Consider the following 20,564-nt stretch of genomic DNA (forward strand, 5'->3'; position numbering starts at 1 on the left):
CAACACAATGCATCAAACACCTTTCAACCCACAATGATAACCCAATCCAAGAGGACATGCTGAGAGAGAGTAGGTCATCCATCGAGCACCCAGAGACGCCTTGCTTGTGGCGCCACTCTTTTCTTTGCCCGCCTTCTTTTGTTTACCCCTTATTGGTGTCCCCGTCAAGAGGCAAGCAATCGACCTGCCCAAACCAGGTCTAGCAACCTCCGCACTAGCGAGCAAATCACAAAGTTCCTTCGCGAAGAGAGCATCTGGCTTTGGAGTAGGTGCCAACACACTTGCCTCAATGGTCATGTCAACAGGCATCACCTGCTCAATGGTCGCGGATGAGGGAAGGGTAGCAACATCCAAAACTCCGCGCTCCATGACACCGAGAGGTAGACTGGCTGACGCCTGACACCCAATGGACGACGAGCAAGAGATTGCAAGGTCTAAATCACCACACTCCTCGGCATCAAGTTTCTGGCTAGACTCCCGGGGTGATGCTGGCGGTAAAGCCACAATCGAGACCTCAGGGGTGTCTACCTTCAGTTGTTCGACGGACCGAGGTAGAACCGGACCCCCACACAGGTCTCGAAGCTCAGGCATGATCTGCAGGACCGGAGTCACAACCACATCATTGCCCAATCCCCCAGAGGTTGACGACGGCGAGTTGGTTCTAGAACGAGGGGAGAAACGACCATGAAGCTCAACTCCCCTCTCGATCTCGAAGCTGTCATCAGGCACAACCAGAGGGCGCAACACATGAGCGTTCTGCAACACAGGCGGTGCTAGCGAGAGCGCGCCCAGTGTAGCCTCAGCTCGCATAATGAAGCTCTCCATCCGCAACATCCAACCTTGCATGGAGTCAATGACATCACGCAGAGGCTGGACCGTCTCCTCAACCCGGAAGGAAGCCATACCAAGGAGCTCAGAGCGCAGCAACTCGGCCTGCCTCTCCAAGGCAGGCCGCACTGGGATATCCGCCGAGGACACGGAGCCAACAGGAGAAGCAACGATTGATGCCCAAGAATCACGACCAAACGTCTTCCGAGAGGGACGAGGCTTCTTTCTGGTGCTTGTGAGGAGCTGGAGCTTGTTGCTGCTGGACTGGGAGGCGAGGCAATGGTGACAGAGTAGGACTTCCCAAAAAGCTGAGGGGACGCCAGGCATTGCGGCACTCACGTGCCCGATGACCATTCTCAAGGCACCGAGAACACCTAAAAGGACCTCGTCAGCATGAAGTTATTTGTTGTATTTTCTAATTTGGTGTAGCACTACTCTCTTCACATCATAGCGCTTTACAGGCAGTGCAGAGATGCCGGAGCCACCATCCGCCATCCCTGTATGTTGCTGCACCCCTCCTCCATCACCACAGACGCCCAAAACTGCCCATGCAGTCGCAGCAAAGCCAACTGATGTTTTATGGAAGTCCTTCTAAATCTTGCTCACCTGCAAGCTCATGCTGTCATGCCGAAGCCCACTACCGTCACGGCCGCGTCCCCACAACGTCCACGAGTAACGCGCCCGGCGTATGGTTGTCCGCGGACTTCTGTCATTGTGGGTCGCGGCATCAGCGGCCTCTGCACCGCTCATGCGCTTGCCACAGGATGGCGTTGTCCACGGAGTAGTCCGCTCCACCGCGGCCGCCAATCCTCCACTGCTCAAAAAGAGAGTAAAAAAGCAGTAAAAGAAAGCAAAAGAGGGAGGAGGGACGCCGCACAAATAGGCCACAGATGGGATCCAACGGACGGCAAGGGGTGCATGCGCCTTCTTCCTCTCGCTGGACCTGGACTGACGACGCACCAAGCCGGCGAGAGGAGTAGGAGCAGCGCCAGCGGGAGGAGCCGGGGCAGCGCCGGCGGTCATCGAGGCCACCAACAGGAGCTCGGGGAGGCCGACGTTGCAGAACGGGCCTCCGGTGCTGTTGAGCTCCATGGCGGCGCTTGTGAGCCGGACCGGCGGGGCGGCGCTTATGTGGGCTGACTGGGGGCGGAAGTGAGGAGGAGGATGCCGCTAGCGGCGGATGGACCTTGTGCATGAGACAGAGGGGGCCGAACGTGTGCACCCTGGCCAGGCGGTCCAACAGTTGTAGAATTGAAGAACGCTAGCATCAAGGACGGGTAACCAACCAGTAACCACGTCGCGGATGAAAGCCTTGCTCTCGTACGACACCTTGGATTGCCATGACGCACAACGCGACGTGCTGCCGGCCGGCTGTCTGCCGACCCGATGAACCTGTCGGCCGGTCTATGAACCCTGCCGGCGCACTCCACCATGCATTCGCCTGTGCACTCCTGGCCCAGGCCACCTCCAACTCCCACATAACCTGCATGGCGGAGCAAGTACCGCCGTTCCTTCCGGTGCCCGCTTCCTCTCCTACGGCAACGGAAGCCACCAGCTCTACCGCCACCGCCGCCTCTACCCTTCCCGGCTCACGTCGTAGCCTCTGCTGCGATGGACAAACCACGAGAAGTCGCCACCGACGTGGACGGCGATAAGCGAAGGCCCAGGCGGCGGGCACCAACCTCGACAACACCACTCATCACGACCCATCATCCATCAGAAGCACCGCTGCGTAAGGCGAAGCAAGCCTGCGACGTCAAATCCATATTTATAGAAACCTAGCCCACCAGAAGTATCCAGCAAGGGAAGACCAGAAGCATCGATCTTCACAGCCGCGCCGAGAAACATCGATGCACAAAGCGGCGCTGAGAAACAACACCGCTAACCATCCACGCAAATCACGTGAAACCCATCAAAACAGGGACACGTACACATCAGGCTGAAGGAATGCAAATCGCAACCCAACACCGCATGCAATGCAAGTCTCCAAATAGGAAACTGCCACGGCAGCATGCACCAACCGGCCCACGCATCACGCGGCCATGCAGCGGCCACAGGCCAAACATGGCCTGACAAAATCAAACACGCCCGATGCAGAGCATGTGCGGGCAGAAAGAATGTCCCCAAATCGTGACATAAATCGTTACGTCCACCCGAGCTGTACCCGCCCAGGTCCCCAGTAATTAACGTGTCATCACCAGATTGGTCCAATTTTCACTGATAGAAAAAAGTCAAAAAAACATGGTAAGCTAAACCTGGCCAGGTTTACTATGTTTAGAATTTACCTACCTCCACTTTTGTGAGGCTATGGTTTTGGAGTAATTGGTTAAAACCTACTGTAGCTAGCCGCCACTTGTAGTGCTTCAGCACAGCTTTCCTCTGTAACCGAATCTATCTTAGTAAAATCACTCTCATGATTAGCTAGTATCTTCTCTGGGGATCAAATTTTGCCACTCAGATGAATGTTGGGTCCCATAGAAATACCCCTTAATTTCTTCCAACGACAAGTATGCATGTATGATTTCTCGCCTTCTGGTAGTCATTTTTGTTTCGGGTGGGGATGTGGAATTGATTTCTAAATTTGTGGCAATATGTGGTCGATTTTCTCCAAAACAAAAAGAATGTTCGCGCTGTGTTTTAAGGTGATACACTGGACTCAGCATCGATAACATGATAGCACCTAAACCTCCGGTATTACATGGATATCTTTGTCTCGTCATGTGGTATCTTGTCAATACTAAATCTGGAACTGATTAGTTGGACAAATGCAATCTTCAACAGTCAAACAAACTTGCATGGCCTCTCACAAGTCAGTACAAATATACAATCGCACGTTAGTACAGAGGATAAAAGAAACAGAGGTACCTGACTTATATCACCAACGCAAAGGAATTAGCTTTTTTTTTTTTTAGAAACACTCCCAAGACTTCTCAACCATACACATTGATTAATTGCTTATACACTTCTGCTGTGGTACCCCCCCCCCCCTCCCCTCTCGTCAAACACATCAACCGAGAATATCTCGTCATACCCCTTTATAATAAAGGGTAGGATGGTTTTAACAAAAATACGTCACCCGCGCCAACACGCCGCCTGTGTACATACCGCCCGTACACGACGCCCTCGGCTTGTTTCTCTTTCTTTTTAAACTTCAAAACATTGTGCACGTGACGTGAATCAAACTCATGACCTCTTCATGTAGAGAGAACCGCACTAACAACCTAGGACATCTTAACGCTTGTGCCTATTTCCTTTTTTTCTTTTTTTCTTTTTCTTTGGTTCATGAAACCTCGGTTTCACTGGGCGTCCCATTGTGGGAAGTGGTCCTTTTCCAATTATTTCTTTTTCTTTCTTAGTTTTCCCTTTTCATTTCTTTTTTCTTTTCCAAAAATGTTCATACTTTTCAAATTTTGTTCAAAAATTCAAAAAATGTTTGCTTTTCAGATTATTTTCTTAAAATGTGAATATTCGCAATTTTTTAAAAAGTGCATAAATTGCAAAAAAAATTGTGTGCCTTTCAAAATTGCTCAGAATGTCAAAACACAAACATTTTTTTATGAACTGAGCGAACAAAATTTTGAGCAAGCACATTTTTAAAAAAGAGCTAACACAATTTTGAACACGAATATTTTTTGACTTTTCCTAACATTAAAAAACACTTAAATTTTTTAATTTTAAAAAAAGAAAAATATTAACAAAAAATTGGAACCAATTTTTTAAATTTTCTCGATTTTTTTTTGTAGAAACAAATTGAATACATGAACATTTTGGAAATTCTGAAAAAAAATTGGAAGCACGAATATTATTTGAAACTCCCGAACATTTGTTAAATTTGTGAACAAATTTTTCAAGGACTTGTATGATCAATTCAAGGAACCATGCCAAGTTGTTTGGGTTTTCGATATGTTTTGCATTTTCTAGATTTTTCTCTGTGACAGAAGGCTAATAAATGGCCGGACGTGTCGCAACATGCATGCGGCATCTGAAGTCATTCAAACCTGACATGGATGCCTACCATTCGCATGCTGACCTGGTGGCAAAAGTTGGGGTCATTTCAAGGATATCCAAAAAAATAATGTATTCAATGTAGGGTGTCCGGTAGCCACAAGCCCACAAGGCTCCTTTTGAAAGCACATTTTTTCCGACATCTGTCAAATGACCCTAATTTTTGGCCTTGTATGACCAATCCAAGACACCATGTCAAGTTGCTTGGGTTTTCGACAAGTTTGCATTATTAAGAGTTTTCTCGGTCAAAAATGGTTGATAAATAGCCAAAATTCTCGCAACATGCATACGGTGTCGAAAGTCGTTCAAAACTGGCATGGATGCCTACCATGGGCATGCCCGTCTACTTGCAAAAGTTGGGGTCATGTCAAGTATGTCCAAGAGGGTGTTCGGGTAAAGATCAGAAGGCTCCATATGAGAGCACGTTGTGTTCTCAACATCCATGAAATGGCCCCTAGTTTTTTCATGGAATTGTATGACCAATTAAAGGCTTCATGCCAAGTTGTTTGGGTTTTTGACAAGTTTCGCATTTTCTGGAGTTTTTCGAGTGAAAAAGGACGATAAATGCTCGGACATGTCGCAAATCGGTCAAACCAGGCATAGATACCTAACATGGGCATACCCTCATGCTTGCAGAAGTTGTGGTCGGTCATGAGATTTCCAAAAATATACCATGTTCAACAAAGAGTGTCCGGGTAGTCCAAAGGGTTCTTTTGGGAGCACCTCGTTTCCCTTAAATGGCCCAATTGTTTGATGGCCTTGTATGACCAATTCAAGGCACCATGGCTGTCGGCGGTGTCGCAGTCCACCAGCTGCTGCTCCGAGAGCGACGTCAGGTTCTTGGTCCGGATCGCGTTGATGTTGTCCACCACTGCGATCGTTGAGAAGGCCCAGCAGCTACCGCACTGCCCCTGGTCCTTGACGGCAGTCACCGCGCCCTTCTGCCACCAGTCGACCGACGACGGGGCGGCGACCCTGCTGCCGTGCATGAAACCCCCCCCCCCCCCCCCCCCCCAACCTGCCTTAACCTTAGGGTAGAACATGTGGTGGTGCGCGATGCGGGAGGAAGCGGAACTCATCGGTGGTCATGTCGCCGAAGCCGTTGAGGTGGAGTTTATATGGCGCGTCGCCGCGGTTGAACTCCTGGATGAGCCGCGTGTTCTCCCTGATCACGTTGAACTGGCGGGCCCTCCTATCTTCTCTACACATGACCATATCTCTCTATATATACTAGGAGTAGAGATTCATCCGCGTGCGGGTGCGCGTGCAACTTACGACTTTGGACTTAGACTTTGATGATGACGAGGAATTGGACGATCAGAGACGAGCTCGGGCAGAGGAGAGGATAGGTAGCTGGCGGCGGCGGCGATGAGAGGAGAGGAGACGTCAGACGTGCGTCCTCCTTTCGCGCGGAACTCGCACAACGACGACGCCCGGCCACGTCCTGCGCGGAACTCGCACCACCACCACCACCCGTGATTATCCACAACGGCCTGTGATTGACTGACTTGTTTTTCTTTCGTTTTTTTTATTTAGTGGAGCAGATCGACCAATCCAGTGGAGTATATATATCTCACAACCGAAAGCTTGCAGGCCAAGTTGGAGACCGAGGCGGTTCGGTGCTCGTCTAACAGCGGGCCGGACCGCGAGATCGAGAGAGTTATTAGAAGGAAACCCTAGCCGGCGCACGTCTCCTTCGTCTTGCTCGAAACCTAGCTATCTTCGTCTATGGCGTTGCGCACTGTGGCCGCGAAGCTGAAGACCCCCGTCGCCTCTCTGAAGCAGGCATGGGCAGCCTGCCGTTCTCTGGTCCGTTCTCCATCCTCATCCCTCCTCCTACCGCATGCAATTTTTGTCTCTTGATTCAATCGAATCGCCGTTCATGCTTCCTCACCTTCATATATACCCACCTATCCTAGGGATGAATTTTGTGTAAACTCACGCCTTGGCGCCTGCAAGAGCGGTTCTATTCCTGTCTTTGCCCACCGACGCGAATTAATTAGTTTGTTGCAAGAGCGGTTATTTTTCTGACGATTCATCTATACACATGACATGTTTCAGTTTCCTCGTAAAAATTTTGTGTACAGTTTATAGAAAATCAACCCACCCAAAGCATGCTCTAATTAACGGTTGGTGCTCTAATTCATCCATCTGATTAATTGTTTGCTTTTGGAATCACCAGTACCATCCTTAACGGTGTATGCATGCATGTTTGTAGGCTAAGCGTCCCGATCCTTGGGAAGGCCTGAATGTTGATCCGCTCATCCGGTAAGGCAGTAAGCTAAACCAACGTAACTTCCATTGTTCTTCTCGTTCATCTATTTGAGTTCACTTGTTCCTTCTCACTCTTAGCCAGGACATGGAGGAGCTCAACAGGGCCATTAGGGCGAGCGAAATGAAGCAGACTTTGATTAGCATTGGTTTCATGGGTGCTTTTACTGGTGCGTTTGCCTATGTGCTTAAATCGGACTTAGCTGCCCGTGAGGCGCTTCGTGTGGCGCTTGATTCCGACCAAGATTCTACTGGTGCGGCTGTCAATGCGGTTGGTACAAACGAAGACTAAGCAGCCGACGGGAGCAGCGTTTGGTTGGCCTTGATCGATGTCATGGGTGTTATTAGGGGCGCGGCTGTCTTATATGTTTAACTACAGTAGCTATCTAGTGTTTAACTAGTCTGTATGTGGCTTCTGGCATCTGCGTTATGTAGGTGATGCCGATGCAAACACTTTGTAAGGGCAATTCTAACCGATCACCTATCCGGCGCTAAGGGAGGATAAATTCACGCCGCACCTTACCGATCCACTAAACCTACCCTCCCCTCACCAAAAAAACCCAGTCTCCCTAAATATACTTATCGCGCGCTCAGCTGAGGAAACAGACGCCTCCTCTTTCTCGCTGCCGCCGCCACCGATGACCGTCCCTCCCGCCGGAATGGTGATCCCGGACCATTCCGCCACCCTGCTGGCCACCATCGCGACCTTGTCGCCGCCGAAAACCACCCCTGCGCCACCGCCCGCGCTGAAGAAAAGCTCGGGGATAAAAAAAGTTCAACAGGTTCAAGCTCCAGCTCCAACCGTTGCAAAGGCCGCCGTGGTGGCGAGCACCTCTCCTACGACGGCCCGCCGCCCTCCTGCAGCTCCCGACGATGCCAAAAGAGCTCGAAAACTGACGGCGGCGGCATCGGCCCTAGTCGAGGAGGCCGCCAAGAAGAAGAAGAAAATTTTGACGGCGGCGCCCCGTCCACGACCGACGACACGTGCAGCGTCTGTCGACACCTACGGGCACTGCTCCACCCGTCCGGCAGCGGCAGCCAGCAAGAAAGGTCGCAACCGCCAAGTGCTCAATGAAATGCCAACAAGTTGAATAAAAACCTCTTCAACATTTCGACTAATATTGATTGTTGGTCGCCGATGGTGATGTAGTTCAATTGTGTTGTTGTTGTGCGGAGATGAACACGACTGAATTCTTAGCGTCTTTGGAGTCCTCAGCAACGATGGGACTTGATGAGCTTAACTACGACTCCATTTGGGATCATTCGGAGCGGCCCAAGACATGGAGCAAGAGGAGGTGAACAAAGAAGAGGAGGTGGCCGAGGAAGAGGAGGAGGCCGATGAGGTGGTGGTTGATGAGGAGGTGGGCGATGAAGAGGAGGTTGTGGAGGTGACTGAGGCAAGCACGCGGCCTAGAGGATGGATATGGTGATAGCGGCGGCTGAGAGGATGGTGGCTGAGGATAGTGGTGGTGGTGGCGATGATGTTTTCTTCGCCGAGCACCTCGTCTGAGTTCATGCATGCCATTGGTTGGCTCGATCCACAACATATACATGCTATGTTTGTGGTGATTTTTGGATCAAACATTGTGTTTGAAATGATGACTTTTGGGTGGACTATGCATGTTTTTATTTGAAAATTGCGATGATGAAACTATATGTTATGACGGTTATGTTATGCATGTTTGAATTTCAGTGTTTTAATGTTCAATATGTACCGTATCAATTTTGTATCATTAGATCCATCATGCAAACCATTTTTTTATATTATTCATTTTGTATTGTAGATGTTGATATTTTGTTCTATATAATCATAGTCAAACACACATATTTAAATTGCACAAAAATTGTTGTACCTTGTATTCTGGAACGCAAAAAATATTATTGTTGTTTTATTGTCCTCAGGATAGAATATAGATATTTCCAAATGTCACCGTATATCTCATTCTCAAAGATATATAATATAGAAATCACCGACGACACCACGCTGACCTGCCTATATGAGTCTCGCTTAGGGCATCTCTAGCAAATCCCATAATGGGGGCAAAACGGCAAAATATCTATTTTTTCTGGTTTATCTCGACAAAACATGTACCGAATATACCCCACAAAATGGCGGGTACTGGAAAACTTATCCAGTTCCCTCAAAAAAGGACCCTCACATCCCCATATTTTCAGTTTTGGAGGCAAATTTTCGAGCTGCTATGATACCAGAAAACCGTTGGCAAAAGGGAAGTTTCACGTCGACCGTTACCACCACCGCCACCAGCTTCCGATTCGGGCCGTCCCCGTCGCCGCCGACTAGCAGACCGACGTCCCTCGTGAAGGAAATATGCCCTAGAGGCAATAATAAAGTTGTTATTTATATTTCCTTATATCATGATAAATGTTTATTATTCATGCTAGAATTGTATTAACCGGAAACTTAGTACATGTGTGAATACATAGACAAACAGAGTGTCCCAAGTATGCCTCTACTTGACTAGCTCGTTAATTAAAGATGGCTAAGTTTCCTAGCCATAGACATGTGTTGTCATTTGATGAACGGGATCACATCATTACAGAATTATGTGATGGACAAGACCCATCCGTTAGCTTAAGAGTATGATCGTTTAGTTTATTGCTATTGCTTTCTTCATGACTTATACATGTTCCTATGGCTATGAGATTATGCAACTCCCGAATACCGGAGGAACACTTAGTGTGCTATCAAACGTCACAACGTAACTGGGTGATTATAAAGATGCTCTACAGGTGTCTCCGATGGTGTTTGTTGAGTTGGCATAGATCGAGATTAGGATTTGTCACTCCGATTGTCGGAGAGGTATCTCTGGGCCCTCTCGGTAATGCACTTCACTATAAGCCTTGCAACCAATGTGACTAATGAGTTAGTTACAGGATGATGCATTACGGAATGAGTAAAGAGACTTGCCGGTAACGAGATTGAACTAGGTATGGTGATATCGACGATCGAATCTCGGGCAAATAACATACCGATGACAAAGGGAACAACGTATGTTGTTGCGCGGTTTGACCGATAAAGATCTTCGTAGAATATGTAGGAGCCAATATGATCATCTAGGTTCCGCTATTGGTTATTGACCGGAGATGTGTCTCGGTCATGTCTACATAGTTCTCGAACCCGTAGGGTCCGCACGCTTAACGTTCGATGACAATTGGTATTATGAGTTTACGTGATTTGATGTACCGAAGGTTGTTCGGAGTCCCAGATGAGATCACGGACATGACGAGGAGTCTCGAAATGGTCGAGACATAAAGATTGATATATTGGACCATGTTGTTCGGACACCGGAAGTGTTCCGGAGAGTTTCGGATAAAACCGGAGTGCCGGAAGGGGTTACCGGAAACCCCGGGAGAACTAATGGGCCTCTATGGGCCTTAGTGGGAAGAGAGGAAGGGCCAGGAGGGGTTGGCCGCGCCCTGCCCTCACCCCCTTGGGTCCGAATTGGACTAGGGGAAGGGGGCGGCGCCCCCCTTTCCTTCCCTTCCCCCTCTTCCTTCCCTTCCCCCTCTTCCTTCCTTCCCCCTCTCTCCCTCTTGGTGGACTCCTACTAGGACTTGGAGTCCTAGTAGGATTCCTCTCTTGGGGCGCGCCCTAGGGGCCGACCGGCCCTCCCCTCCTCCCTCCTTTATATACGGGAGAGGGGGGCACCCCATAGACACACAAGTTGATCTTTAGCCGTGTGCGGTGCCCCCCTCCATAGTTTTACACCTCAGTCATTTTGTCGTAGTGCTTAGGCGAAGTCCTGCGCAGGTAACTTCATCATCACCGTCACCACGCCGTCGTGCTGACGGAACTCTCCCTCGGCCTCAGCTGGATCAAGAGTTCGAGGGACGTCATCGAGCTGAACGTGTGCAGATCGCGGAGGTGCCGTGCGTTCGGTACTTGATCGGTTGGATCGCGAAGACGTTCGACTACATCAACCGCGTTACTAAACGCTTCCGCTTTCGGTATACAAGGGTATGTGGACACACTCTCTCACTCGTTGCTATGTATCATCTAGATAGATCTTGCGTGTTCGTAGGAATTTTTTTGAAATTACTGCATTCCCCAATAGTGGTATCAGAGCCAGATCTATGCGTAGATGTTATATGCATGAGTAGAACACAAAGAGTTGTGGGCGATAATAGTCATACTGCTTACCAGCATGTCATACTTTGATTCGGCGGTATTGTTGGATGAAGCGGCCCAGACCGACATTACATGACCACGTTCATGAGACCGGTTCTACCGCCGTGCTTCGCACACAGGTGGCTAGTGGGTGTCTGTTTCTCCAATTTTAGTTGAATCAAGTGTGACTACGCCCGGTCCTTATTGGAGGTTAAGACAGCACACTTGACGAAAAATCGTTGTGGTTTTGATGCGTAGGTAAGAACGGAACTTGCTAAGCCCATAGCAGCCACGTAAAACTTGGAACAACAAAGTAGAGGACGTCTAACTTGTTTTTGCAGGGCTTGCTGTGATGTGATATGGTCAAGATATGATGATATATAAATTGTTGTATGAGATGATCATGTTTTGTAAAAGTTATCGGCAACTGGCAGGAGCCTTATGGTTGTCGCTTTATTGTATGAAATGCAATCGCCATGTAATTGCTTTACTTTATCACTAAGCGGTAGCGATAGCCGTAGAAGCAATAGTTGGCGAGATGACAACGATGCTTCGATGGAGATCATGACGGTGCTTTGGAGATGGAGATCAAAGGCACTAGATGATGATGGCCATATCATATCACTTATATTGATTGCATGTGATGTTTATCCTTTATGCATCTTATTTTGCTTAGTACGGCGGTAGCATTATAAGATGATCTCTCACTAAAATTTCAAGGTATAAGTGTTTTCCCTGAGTATGCATCGTTGCGACAGTTCGTCGTGCCGAGACACCACATGATGATCGGGTGTGATAAGCTCTACGTTCACATACAACGGGTGCAAACCAGTTTTGCACACGCAGAATACTCGGGTTAAACTTGACGAGCCTAGCATATGCAGATATGGCCTTGGAACACTGAGACCGAAAGGTCGAGCGTGAATCATATAGTAGATATGATCAACATAGTGATGTTCACCATTGAAAACTACTCCATCTCACGTGATGATCGGACATGGTTTAGTTGATTTGGATCACGTGATCACTTAGATGATTAGGGGGATGTCTATCTAAGTGGGAGTTCTTAAGTAATATGATTAATTGAACTTTAATTTATCATTAACTTAGTACCTGATAGTATTTTGCATGTCTATGTTGTTATAGATCAATGGCCCGTGCTATTGTTCCTTTGAATTTTAATGCGTTCCTAGAGAAAGCTAAGTTGAAAGATGATGGTAGAAACTACACGGACTGGGTCCGTAACTTGAGGATTATCCTCATTGCTGCACAGAAGAATTACGTTATGGAAGCACCGCTAGGTGCAAGACCCGCTGCAGGAGCAACACCAGACGTTATGAACACCTGGCAGAGCAAAGCTGATGACTACTCGATAGTTCAGTGTGCCATGCTTTACGGCTTAGAACCGAGACTTCAACGACGCTTTGAACGTCATGGAGCATATGATATGTTCCAGGATTTGTAGTTAATATTTCAAGCAAATGCCCGGATTGAGAGATATGAAGTCTCCGATAAGTTCTATAGCTGCAAAATGGAGGAGAATAGTTCTGTCAGTGAACACATACTCAAAATGTCTGGGTACCACAATCACTTGACTCAACTGGGAGTTAATCTTCCGGTTGATAGTGTCATTGACAGAGTTCTTCAATCACTGCCACCAAGCTACAAAAGCTTCGTGATGAACTATAATATGCAAGGGATGGATAAGATAATTCCCGAGCTCTTCGCAATGCTAAAGGCTGCGGAGGTAGAAATCAAGAAGGAGCATCAAGTGTTGATGGTCAACAAGACCACTAGTTTCAAGAAAAAGGGCAAAGGGAAGAAGGGGAACTTCAAGAAGAACGGCAAACAAGTTGTTGCTCAAGTGAAGAAACCCAAGTCTGGACCTAAGCCTGAGACTGAGTGCTTCTACTCCAAAGGGACTGGTCACTGGAAGCGGAACTGCCCCAAGTATTTGGCGGATCAGAAGGATGGCAAAGTGAAAGGTATATTTGATATACATGTTATTGATGTGTACCTTACTAATGCTCGCAGTAGTGCCTGGGTATTTGATAATGGTTCTGTTGCTCATATTTGCAACTCGAAACAGGGACTACGGATTAAGCGAAGATCGGCTAAGGACAAGGTGATGATGCGTGAGGGAAATGGTTCCAAAGTCGATGTGATCGCCGTCGTCACGCTACCTCTACATCTACCTTCGGGATTAGTTTTAGACCTGAATAATTGTTATTTCGTGCCAGCGTTAAGCATTAACACTATATCTGGATCTTGTTTGATGCGAGACGGTTATTCATTTAAATCAGAGAATAATGGTTGTTCTATTTATATGAGTAATATCTTTTATGGTCATGCACCCTTGATGAGTGGTATATTTTTGTTGAATCTCGATAGTAGTGAAACACATATTCATAGTATTGAAGCCAAAAGATATAAGTTTAATAATGATAGTGCAACTTATTTGTGGCACTGCCGTTCAGGTCATATTGGTGTAAAGAGCATGAAGAAACTCCATGCTGCTGGGCTTTTGGAATCACTTGATGCTTGCGAACCATGCCTCATGGGCAAGATGACTAAGACTCCGTTCTCCGGAACAATGGAGCGAGCAATAGACTTGTTGGAAATAATACATACTGATGTATGCGGTCCGATGAGTATTGAGGCTCGCGGCGGGTATCGTTATTTTCTGACCTTCAAAGATGATTTGAGCAGATATGGGTATATCTACTTAATGAAACATAGATCTGAAACATTTGAAAAGTTCAAAGAATTTCAGAGTGAAGTGGAAAATCATCGTAACAAGAAAATAAAGTTTCTACGATCTGATCGTGGAGGAGAGTATTTGAGTTATGAGTTTGGTCTTCATTTGAAACAATGCGGAATAGTTTCTCAACTCACGCCACCCGGAACACCACAGCGTAATGGTGTGTCCGAACGTCGTAGCCGCACTTTATTAGATATGGTGCGATCTATGATGTCTCTTACTGATTTGCCGCTATCATTTTGGGGTTATGCTTTAGAGACGGCTGCATTCATGTTAAATAGGGCACCATCTAAATCCGTTGAGACAACACCATATGAACTGTGGTTTGGCAAGAAACCCAAGTTGTCGTTTCTTAAAGTTTGGGGCTGCGATGCTTATGTGAAAAAGCTTCAACCTGATAAGCTCGAACCCAAATCGGTGAAATGTGTCTTCATAGGATACCCAAAGGAGACTGTTAGGTACACCTTCGGATCACAGATCCGAAGGCAAGATATCCGTTGCTAAGAATGGATCCTTTCTAGAGAAGGAGTTTCTCTCGAAAGAAGTGAGTGGGAGGAAAGTAGAACTTGATGAGGTAATTGTACCTGCTCCCTTATTGGAAAGTAGTTCATCACAGAAATCAGTTTTAGTGATTCCTACACCAATTAGTGAGGAAGCTAATGATAATGATCATGTAACTTCTGATCAAGTTACTACCGAACCTCGTAGGTCAACTAGAGTAAGATCCGCACCAGAGTGGTACGGTAATCCTGTTCTGGAAGTCATGTACTTGACCATGACGAACCTACGAACTATGAGGAAGCGATGATGAGCCCAGATTCCGCGAAATGGCTTGAGGCCATGAAATCTGAGATGGGATCCATGTATGAGAACAAAGTATGGACTTTGGTTGACTCGCCCGATGATCGGCAAGCCATAGAGAATAAATGGATCTTCAAGAAGAAGACTGACGCTGACGGTAATGTTACTGTCTACAAAGCTTGACTTGTTGCGAAAGGTTTTCGACAAGTTCAAGGAGTTGACTACGATGAGACCTTCTCACCCGTAGCGATGCTTAAGTCCGTCCGAATCATGTTAGCAATTGCCGCATTTTATGATTATGAAATTTGGCAAATGGATGTCAAAACTGCATTACTGAATGGATTTCTAGAAGAAGAGTTGTATATGATGCAACCAGAAGGTTTTATTGATCCAAAGGATGCTAACAAAGTGTGCAAGCTCCAGCGATCCATTCATGGACTGGTGCAAGCATCTCGGAGTTGGAATAAACATTTTGATAGTGTGATCAAAGCATATGGTTTTATACAGACTTTTGGAGAAGCCTGTGATACGTCTCCAACGTATCTATAATTTTCGATTGTTCCATGCTATTATATATTCTGTTTTTGGATGTTTAATGGGCTTATTTATACACTTTTATATTATTTTTGAGACTAACCTATTAACCGGAGGCCCAGCCCAAATTGCTGTTTTTTTGCCCATTTCAGTGTTTCGCAGAAAAAGAATATCAAACGGAGTCCAAACGGAATGAAACCTTCAGGAGCGTGATTTTTGGAACGAACGTGATCCAGAGGACTTGGAGTCCACGTAAAGTAATCATCGAGGAGAGCACGAGGCAGGGGGGCGCGCCTACCCCCCATGCGCGCCCTCCACCCTCGTGGGGCCCACATTGCTCCACCAACGTACTTCTTCCTCCTATATATACCTACGTACCCCCAAACCATCAGAGGCATCCACGAAAACTTAATTCCACCGCCGCAACCTTCTGTACCCGTGAGATCCCATCTTGGGGCCTTTTCCGGTGTCCTGCCGGAGGGGGCATTGATCACAGAGGGCTTCTACATCAACACCATGGCCTCTCCGATGATGTGTGAATAGTTTACCTCAGACCTTCGGGTCCATAGTTATTAGCTAGATGGCTTCTTCTCTCTCTTTGGATCTCAATACAAAGTTCTCCATGATTCTCGTGGAGATCTATTCGATGTAATCTTCTTTTGCGGTGTGTTTGTCGGGACCGATGAATTATGGGTTTATGATCAAGATTATCTATGAACAATATTTGAATCTTCTCTGAATTCTTTTATGTATAATTGGTTATCTTTGCAAGTCTCTTCGAATTATCAGTTTGGTTTGGCCTACTAGATTGATCTTTCTTGCAATGGGAGAAGTGCTTAGTTTTGGGTTCAATCTTGCGGTGTCCTTTCCCAGTGACAGCAGGGGCAGCAAGGCACGTATTGTATTGTTGCCATCGAGGATAACAAGATGGGGTTTATATCATATTGCATGAGTTTATCCCTCTACATCATGTCATCATACTTAAAGCATTACTCTGTTCTTATGAACTTAATACTCTATATGCATGCTGGATAGCGGTCGATGTGTGGAGTAATAGTAGTAGATGCAGGCAGGAGTCGGTCTACTTGTCGCGGACGTGATGCCTATATACATGATCATACCTAGATATTCTCATAACTATGCTCAATTCTATCAATTGCTCGACAGTAATTTGTTCACCCACCATAATACTTATGCTCCTGAGAGAAGCCACTAGTGAAACCTATGGCCCCCGGGTCTATTTTCCATCATATTAATCTTCCAACACTTAGCTATTTCCATTGCCTTTTATTTTACTTTGCATCTTTATTTCTCCATATCATAAAAATACCAAAAATATTATCTTATCATATCTATCAGATCTCACTCTTGTAAGTGACCGTGAAGGGATTGACAACCCCTTTATCACGTTGGTTGCGAGGTTCTTATTTGTTTTTGTAGGTGCGAGGGACTCGAGCGTAGCCTCCTACTGGATTGATACCTTGGTTCTCAAAAACTGAGGGAAATACTTATGTTGCTTTACTGCATCACCCTTTCCTCTTCAAGGGAAAAACCAACGCAGTGCTCAAGAGGTAGCAAGAAGGATTTCTGGCGCCGTTGCCGGGGAGTCTACGCAAAAGTCAACATACCAAGTACCCATCACAAACCCTTATCCCTCGCATTACATTATTTGCCATTTGCCTCTCGTTTTCCTCTCCCCCACTTCACCCTTGTTGTTTTATTCGCCCTCTCTTTCCGTTTGCCTCTTTTTCGCCTTCCTTTTCGTCATGGCTAGTCCTTTATGTACTCCTCTGTCTCCCGAGAATGAAGTTCTTAATTTTAAACAAAGGGAGGGAGAAAGTCTAAAAGATGCTTGGTATAGAATCTGTAACGCTCAAAATAAATCTGCTAGAAAGCAATCTACTACCATTTTACTTCGCAATTTTTATGTAGGCATCACCCCTTGGCATAGATATATTCTTGATACCATTACCGGAGGAAACTTTTTGGGTAGCCATACGTTTGATTCTTATAATGCTATGATAGATTTGTTTGGCTCACCACCTCTTTTGGTTAATGGAACTATTTTAACTTTGGAACATGTGATGCAACGGCTTGAAATTATTGAAAATAAAATTGCCACCGTAGAGTTGATTGAAAATTTGGATAAAAAGATCCATAATCAAATTACCCAATATGGATCTAAGGTAGTAGTTGCTCTTAAAATTTTTAAAGAAAAGGAACCTATGGTTAATGAAAGGATAGATCAAGATTTCCACTAGAATTAATAAAATTGAGGATATTATTACTAACCTAGGATCTGCCTTTTCTTCCATGAAAAACACTTCTTCCAATGCTAGGCTTGCCAAGTTAATGTATGTTCCTAAGAATAAGGGTGAAACTTCTAGTAAAGGGAAGGCGGACCTTAAATCCATAAGTGTTCACCCCAATCTTTTTGCTATCCTTAAGGAACCTTTTGCCACAAGAGATTTCTTTGATTTCGTGCCTAGAAGTTTGATTATTAATAAAAATTAAGAAACCCCTAGGGGTGATAGGCACCTTATTGAAGAATTGCCTACCAAAGATGGCAATACCTAGATCTATTCGTGTTTTTATGCCTAGCTAGGGGCGTTAAACGATAGCGCTTGTTGGGAGGCAACCCAATTTTATTTTTAGTTTTTTGCTTTTTGTTTCTGTTTAGGAACAAATCTTTGATATAGCCTCTGGTTATATTTGTTTTTAAGTTTTAATTAGTGTTTGTGCCAAGTTAAACATATAGGATCTTCTTGGATGATAGTTATTTGATCTTGCTGAAAAATTCCAGAAACTTTCTGTTCACGAAAACAATTGTTAACAATTACCAGAACGTGAGATAATATTTATTCAAATTTCAGCAGATCAATAAACAAATTATTTAGGTCTTCCTATTTTTGCTGAATTTTTAGAGTTCCAGAAGTTTGCGTTAGTTACAGATTACTACAGACTGTTCTGTTTTTGACAGATTCTGTTTTTCGTGTGTTGTTTGCTTATTTTGATGAATCTATGGCTAGTAAATTAGTTTACAAACCATAGAGAAGTTGGAATACAGTAGGTTTAACACCAATATAAATAAAAAATGAGTTCAATACAGTACCTTGAAGTGGTGTTTTGTTTTCTTTCGCTAACGGAGCTCACGAGATTTTCTGTTAAGTTTTGTGTTGTGAAGTTTTCAAGTTTTGGGTAAAGCTTTGATGGAGTATGGAACAAGGAGTGGCAAGAACCTAAGCTTGGGGATGCCCATGGGACCCCACGATAATCTAAGGACACCAAAAAGCCAAAGCTTGGGGATGCCCCGGAAGGCATCCCCTCTTTCGTCCTTATCCATCGGTAAATTTACTTGGAGCTATATTTTTATTCACCACATGATATGTATTTTGCTTGGAGCGTCTTGTATGATTTGAGTCTTTATTTTTTAGTTTGCCACAATCATCCTTGCTGTACACACCTTTTGAGAGAGACACACATGATTCGGAATTTGTTAGAATACTCTATGTGCTTCACTTATATTCTTTGAGCTATATAGTTTTGCTATAGTGCTTCACTTATATCTTTTAGAGCACGGCGGTGGTTATATTTTATAGAAATTGTTGAACTCTCATGCTTCACTTATATTATTTTGAGAGTCTTAAACAACATGGTAATTTGCTTTAATTGTGAAATTAATCTTCTATATTGAGTTTATTAAATATCATGAGAAGTTGGATACTTGATAAGTGTTTTGAGATATAAAGGTGGTAATATTAGAGTGTGCTAGTTGAGTAATTGTGAAATTGAGAAATACTCTTGTTAAAGTTGGCAAGTCCCGTAGCATGCACGTATGGTAAAAGTTGTGTAACAATTTTGACACATACGTGTTCTTTTATTGCTTTCCTTATGAGTGGCGGTCGGGGACGAGCGATGGTCTTTTCCTACCAATCTATCCCTCTAGGGGCATGCGTAGTAGTACTTTGCTTCGAGGGCTAATAAACTTTTGCAATAAGTATATGAGTTCTTTATGACTGCTGTGAGTCCATGGATTATACGCACTCTCAACCTTCCACAATTTTCTAGCCTCTACGGTACCGCGCATTGCCCTTTCTCACATTGAGAGTTGGTGCAAACTTCGCCGGTGCATCCAAACCCCGTGATACGATACGCTCTATCACACATAAACCTCCTTATATCTTCCTCAAAACAGCCACCATACCTACCTATTATGGCATTTCCATAGTCATTCCGAGATATATTGCCATGCAACTTTCCACCGTTCCGTTTATTATGACACGCTTCATCATTGTCATATTGCTTTGCATGATCATGTAGTTGACATAGTATTTTATGGCAAAGCCACTATTCATAATTTTTTCATACATGTCACTCTTGATTCATCGCATATCCCGGTACACCGCCGGAGGCATTCACATAGAGTCATATCTTGTTCTAAGTATTGAGTTGTAATTGTTGAGTTGTAAGTAATAAAAGTGTGATGATCATCATTATTAGAGCATTGTCCCATGTGAGGAAAGGATGATGGAGACTATGATTCCCCCACAAGTCGGGATGAGATTCCGGACTAAAAAAAAAAGAGAAAAGAGGCCAAAGAAAAAAAAAGAGAAGGCCCAAACAAAAAAATGAGAGAAAAAGAGAGAAGGGACAATGCTACTATCCTTTTCCACACTTGTGCTTCAAAGTAGCACCATGATTTTTATGATAGAGAGTCTCATATGTTGTCACTTTCATATACTAGTGGGAATTTTTCATTATAGAACTTGGCTTGTATATTCCAATGGTGGGCTTCCTCAAAATGCCCTAGGTCTTCGTGAGCAAGCAAGTTGGATGCACACCCACTTAGTTTCTTTTGTTGAGCTTTCACGTATTTATAGCTCTAGTGCATCTGTTGCATGGCAATCCCTACTCCTCTCATTGACATCAATCGATGGGCATCTCCATAGCCTATTGATTAGCCGCGTTAATATGAGACTTTCTACCTTTCTGTCTTCTCTCATAACCCCCATCATTGTACTTTACTCCACCCATAGTGCTATATCCATGGCTTGCGCTCATGTATTGCGTAAGAGTTGAAAAGGCTGAAGCGCGTTAAAAGTATGAACCAATTGCTCGGCTTGTCATCGGGGTTATGCATGATGAGAACGTTTGTGTGACAATATTGAAACATAGCCTAACTATATGATTTTGTAGGGATAGGCTTTCTTTGGCTATGTTATTTTGATAAGACAT

At 45.2% G+C, this 20,564-nt stretch overlaps 1 protein-coding gene across 1 annotated transcript; it reads left to right on the plus strand.

The window, feature by feature from the left end:
• The first annotated feature begins 6,392 nt into the window (after positions 1 to 6,392).
• On the plus strand, positions 6,393 to 7,584 carry LOC123073862 (uncharacterized). The gene is made up of 3 exons (XM_044496872.1): positions 6,393 to 6,642; positions 7,052 to 7,101; positions 7,186 to 7,584. The coding sequence occupies exons 1-3, from the start codon at positions 6,562 to 6,564 to the stop codon at positions 7,394 to 7,396; spliced, it is 342 nt and encodes a 113-aa protein (XP_044352807.1). The 5' UTR covers positions 6,393 to 6,561; the 3' UTR covers positions 7,397 to 7,584.
• Positions 7,585 to 20,564: the final 12,980 nt, after the last annotated feature.

The sequence above is a fragment of the Triticum aestivum genome, chromosome 3D (genome assembly GCF_018294505.1).
Source record: "Triticum aestivum cultivar Chinese Spring chromosome 3D, IWGSC CS RefSeq v2.1, whole genome shotgun sequence".
Classification (NCBI taxonomy): domain Eukaryota; kingdom Viridiplantae; phylum Streptophyta; class Magnoliopsida; order Poales; family Poaceae; genus Triticum; species Triticum aestivum.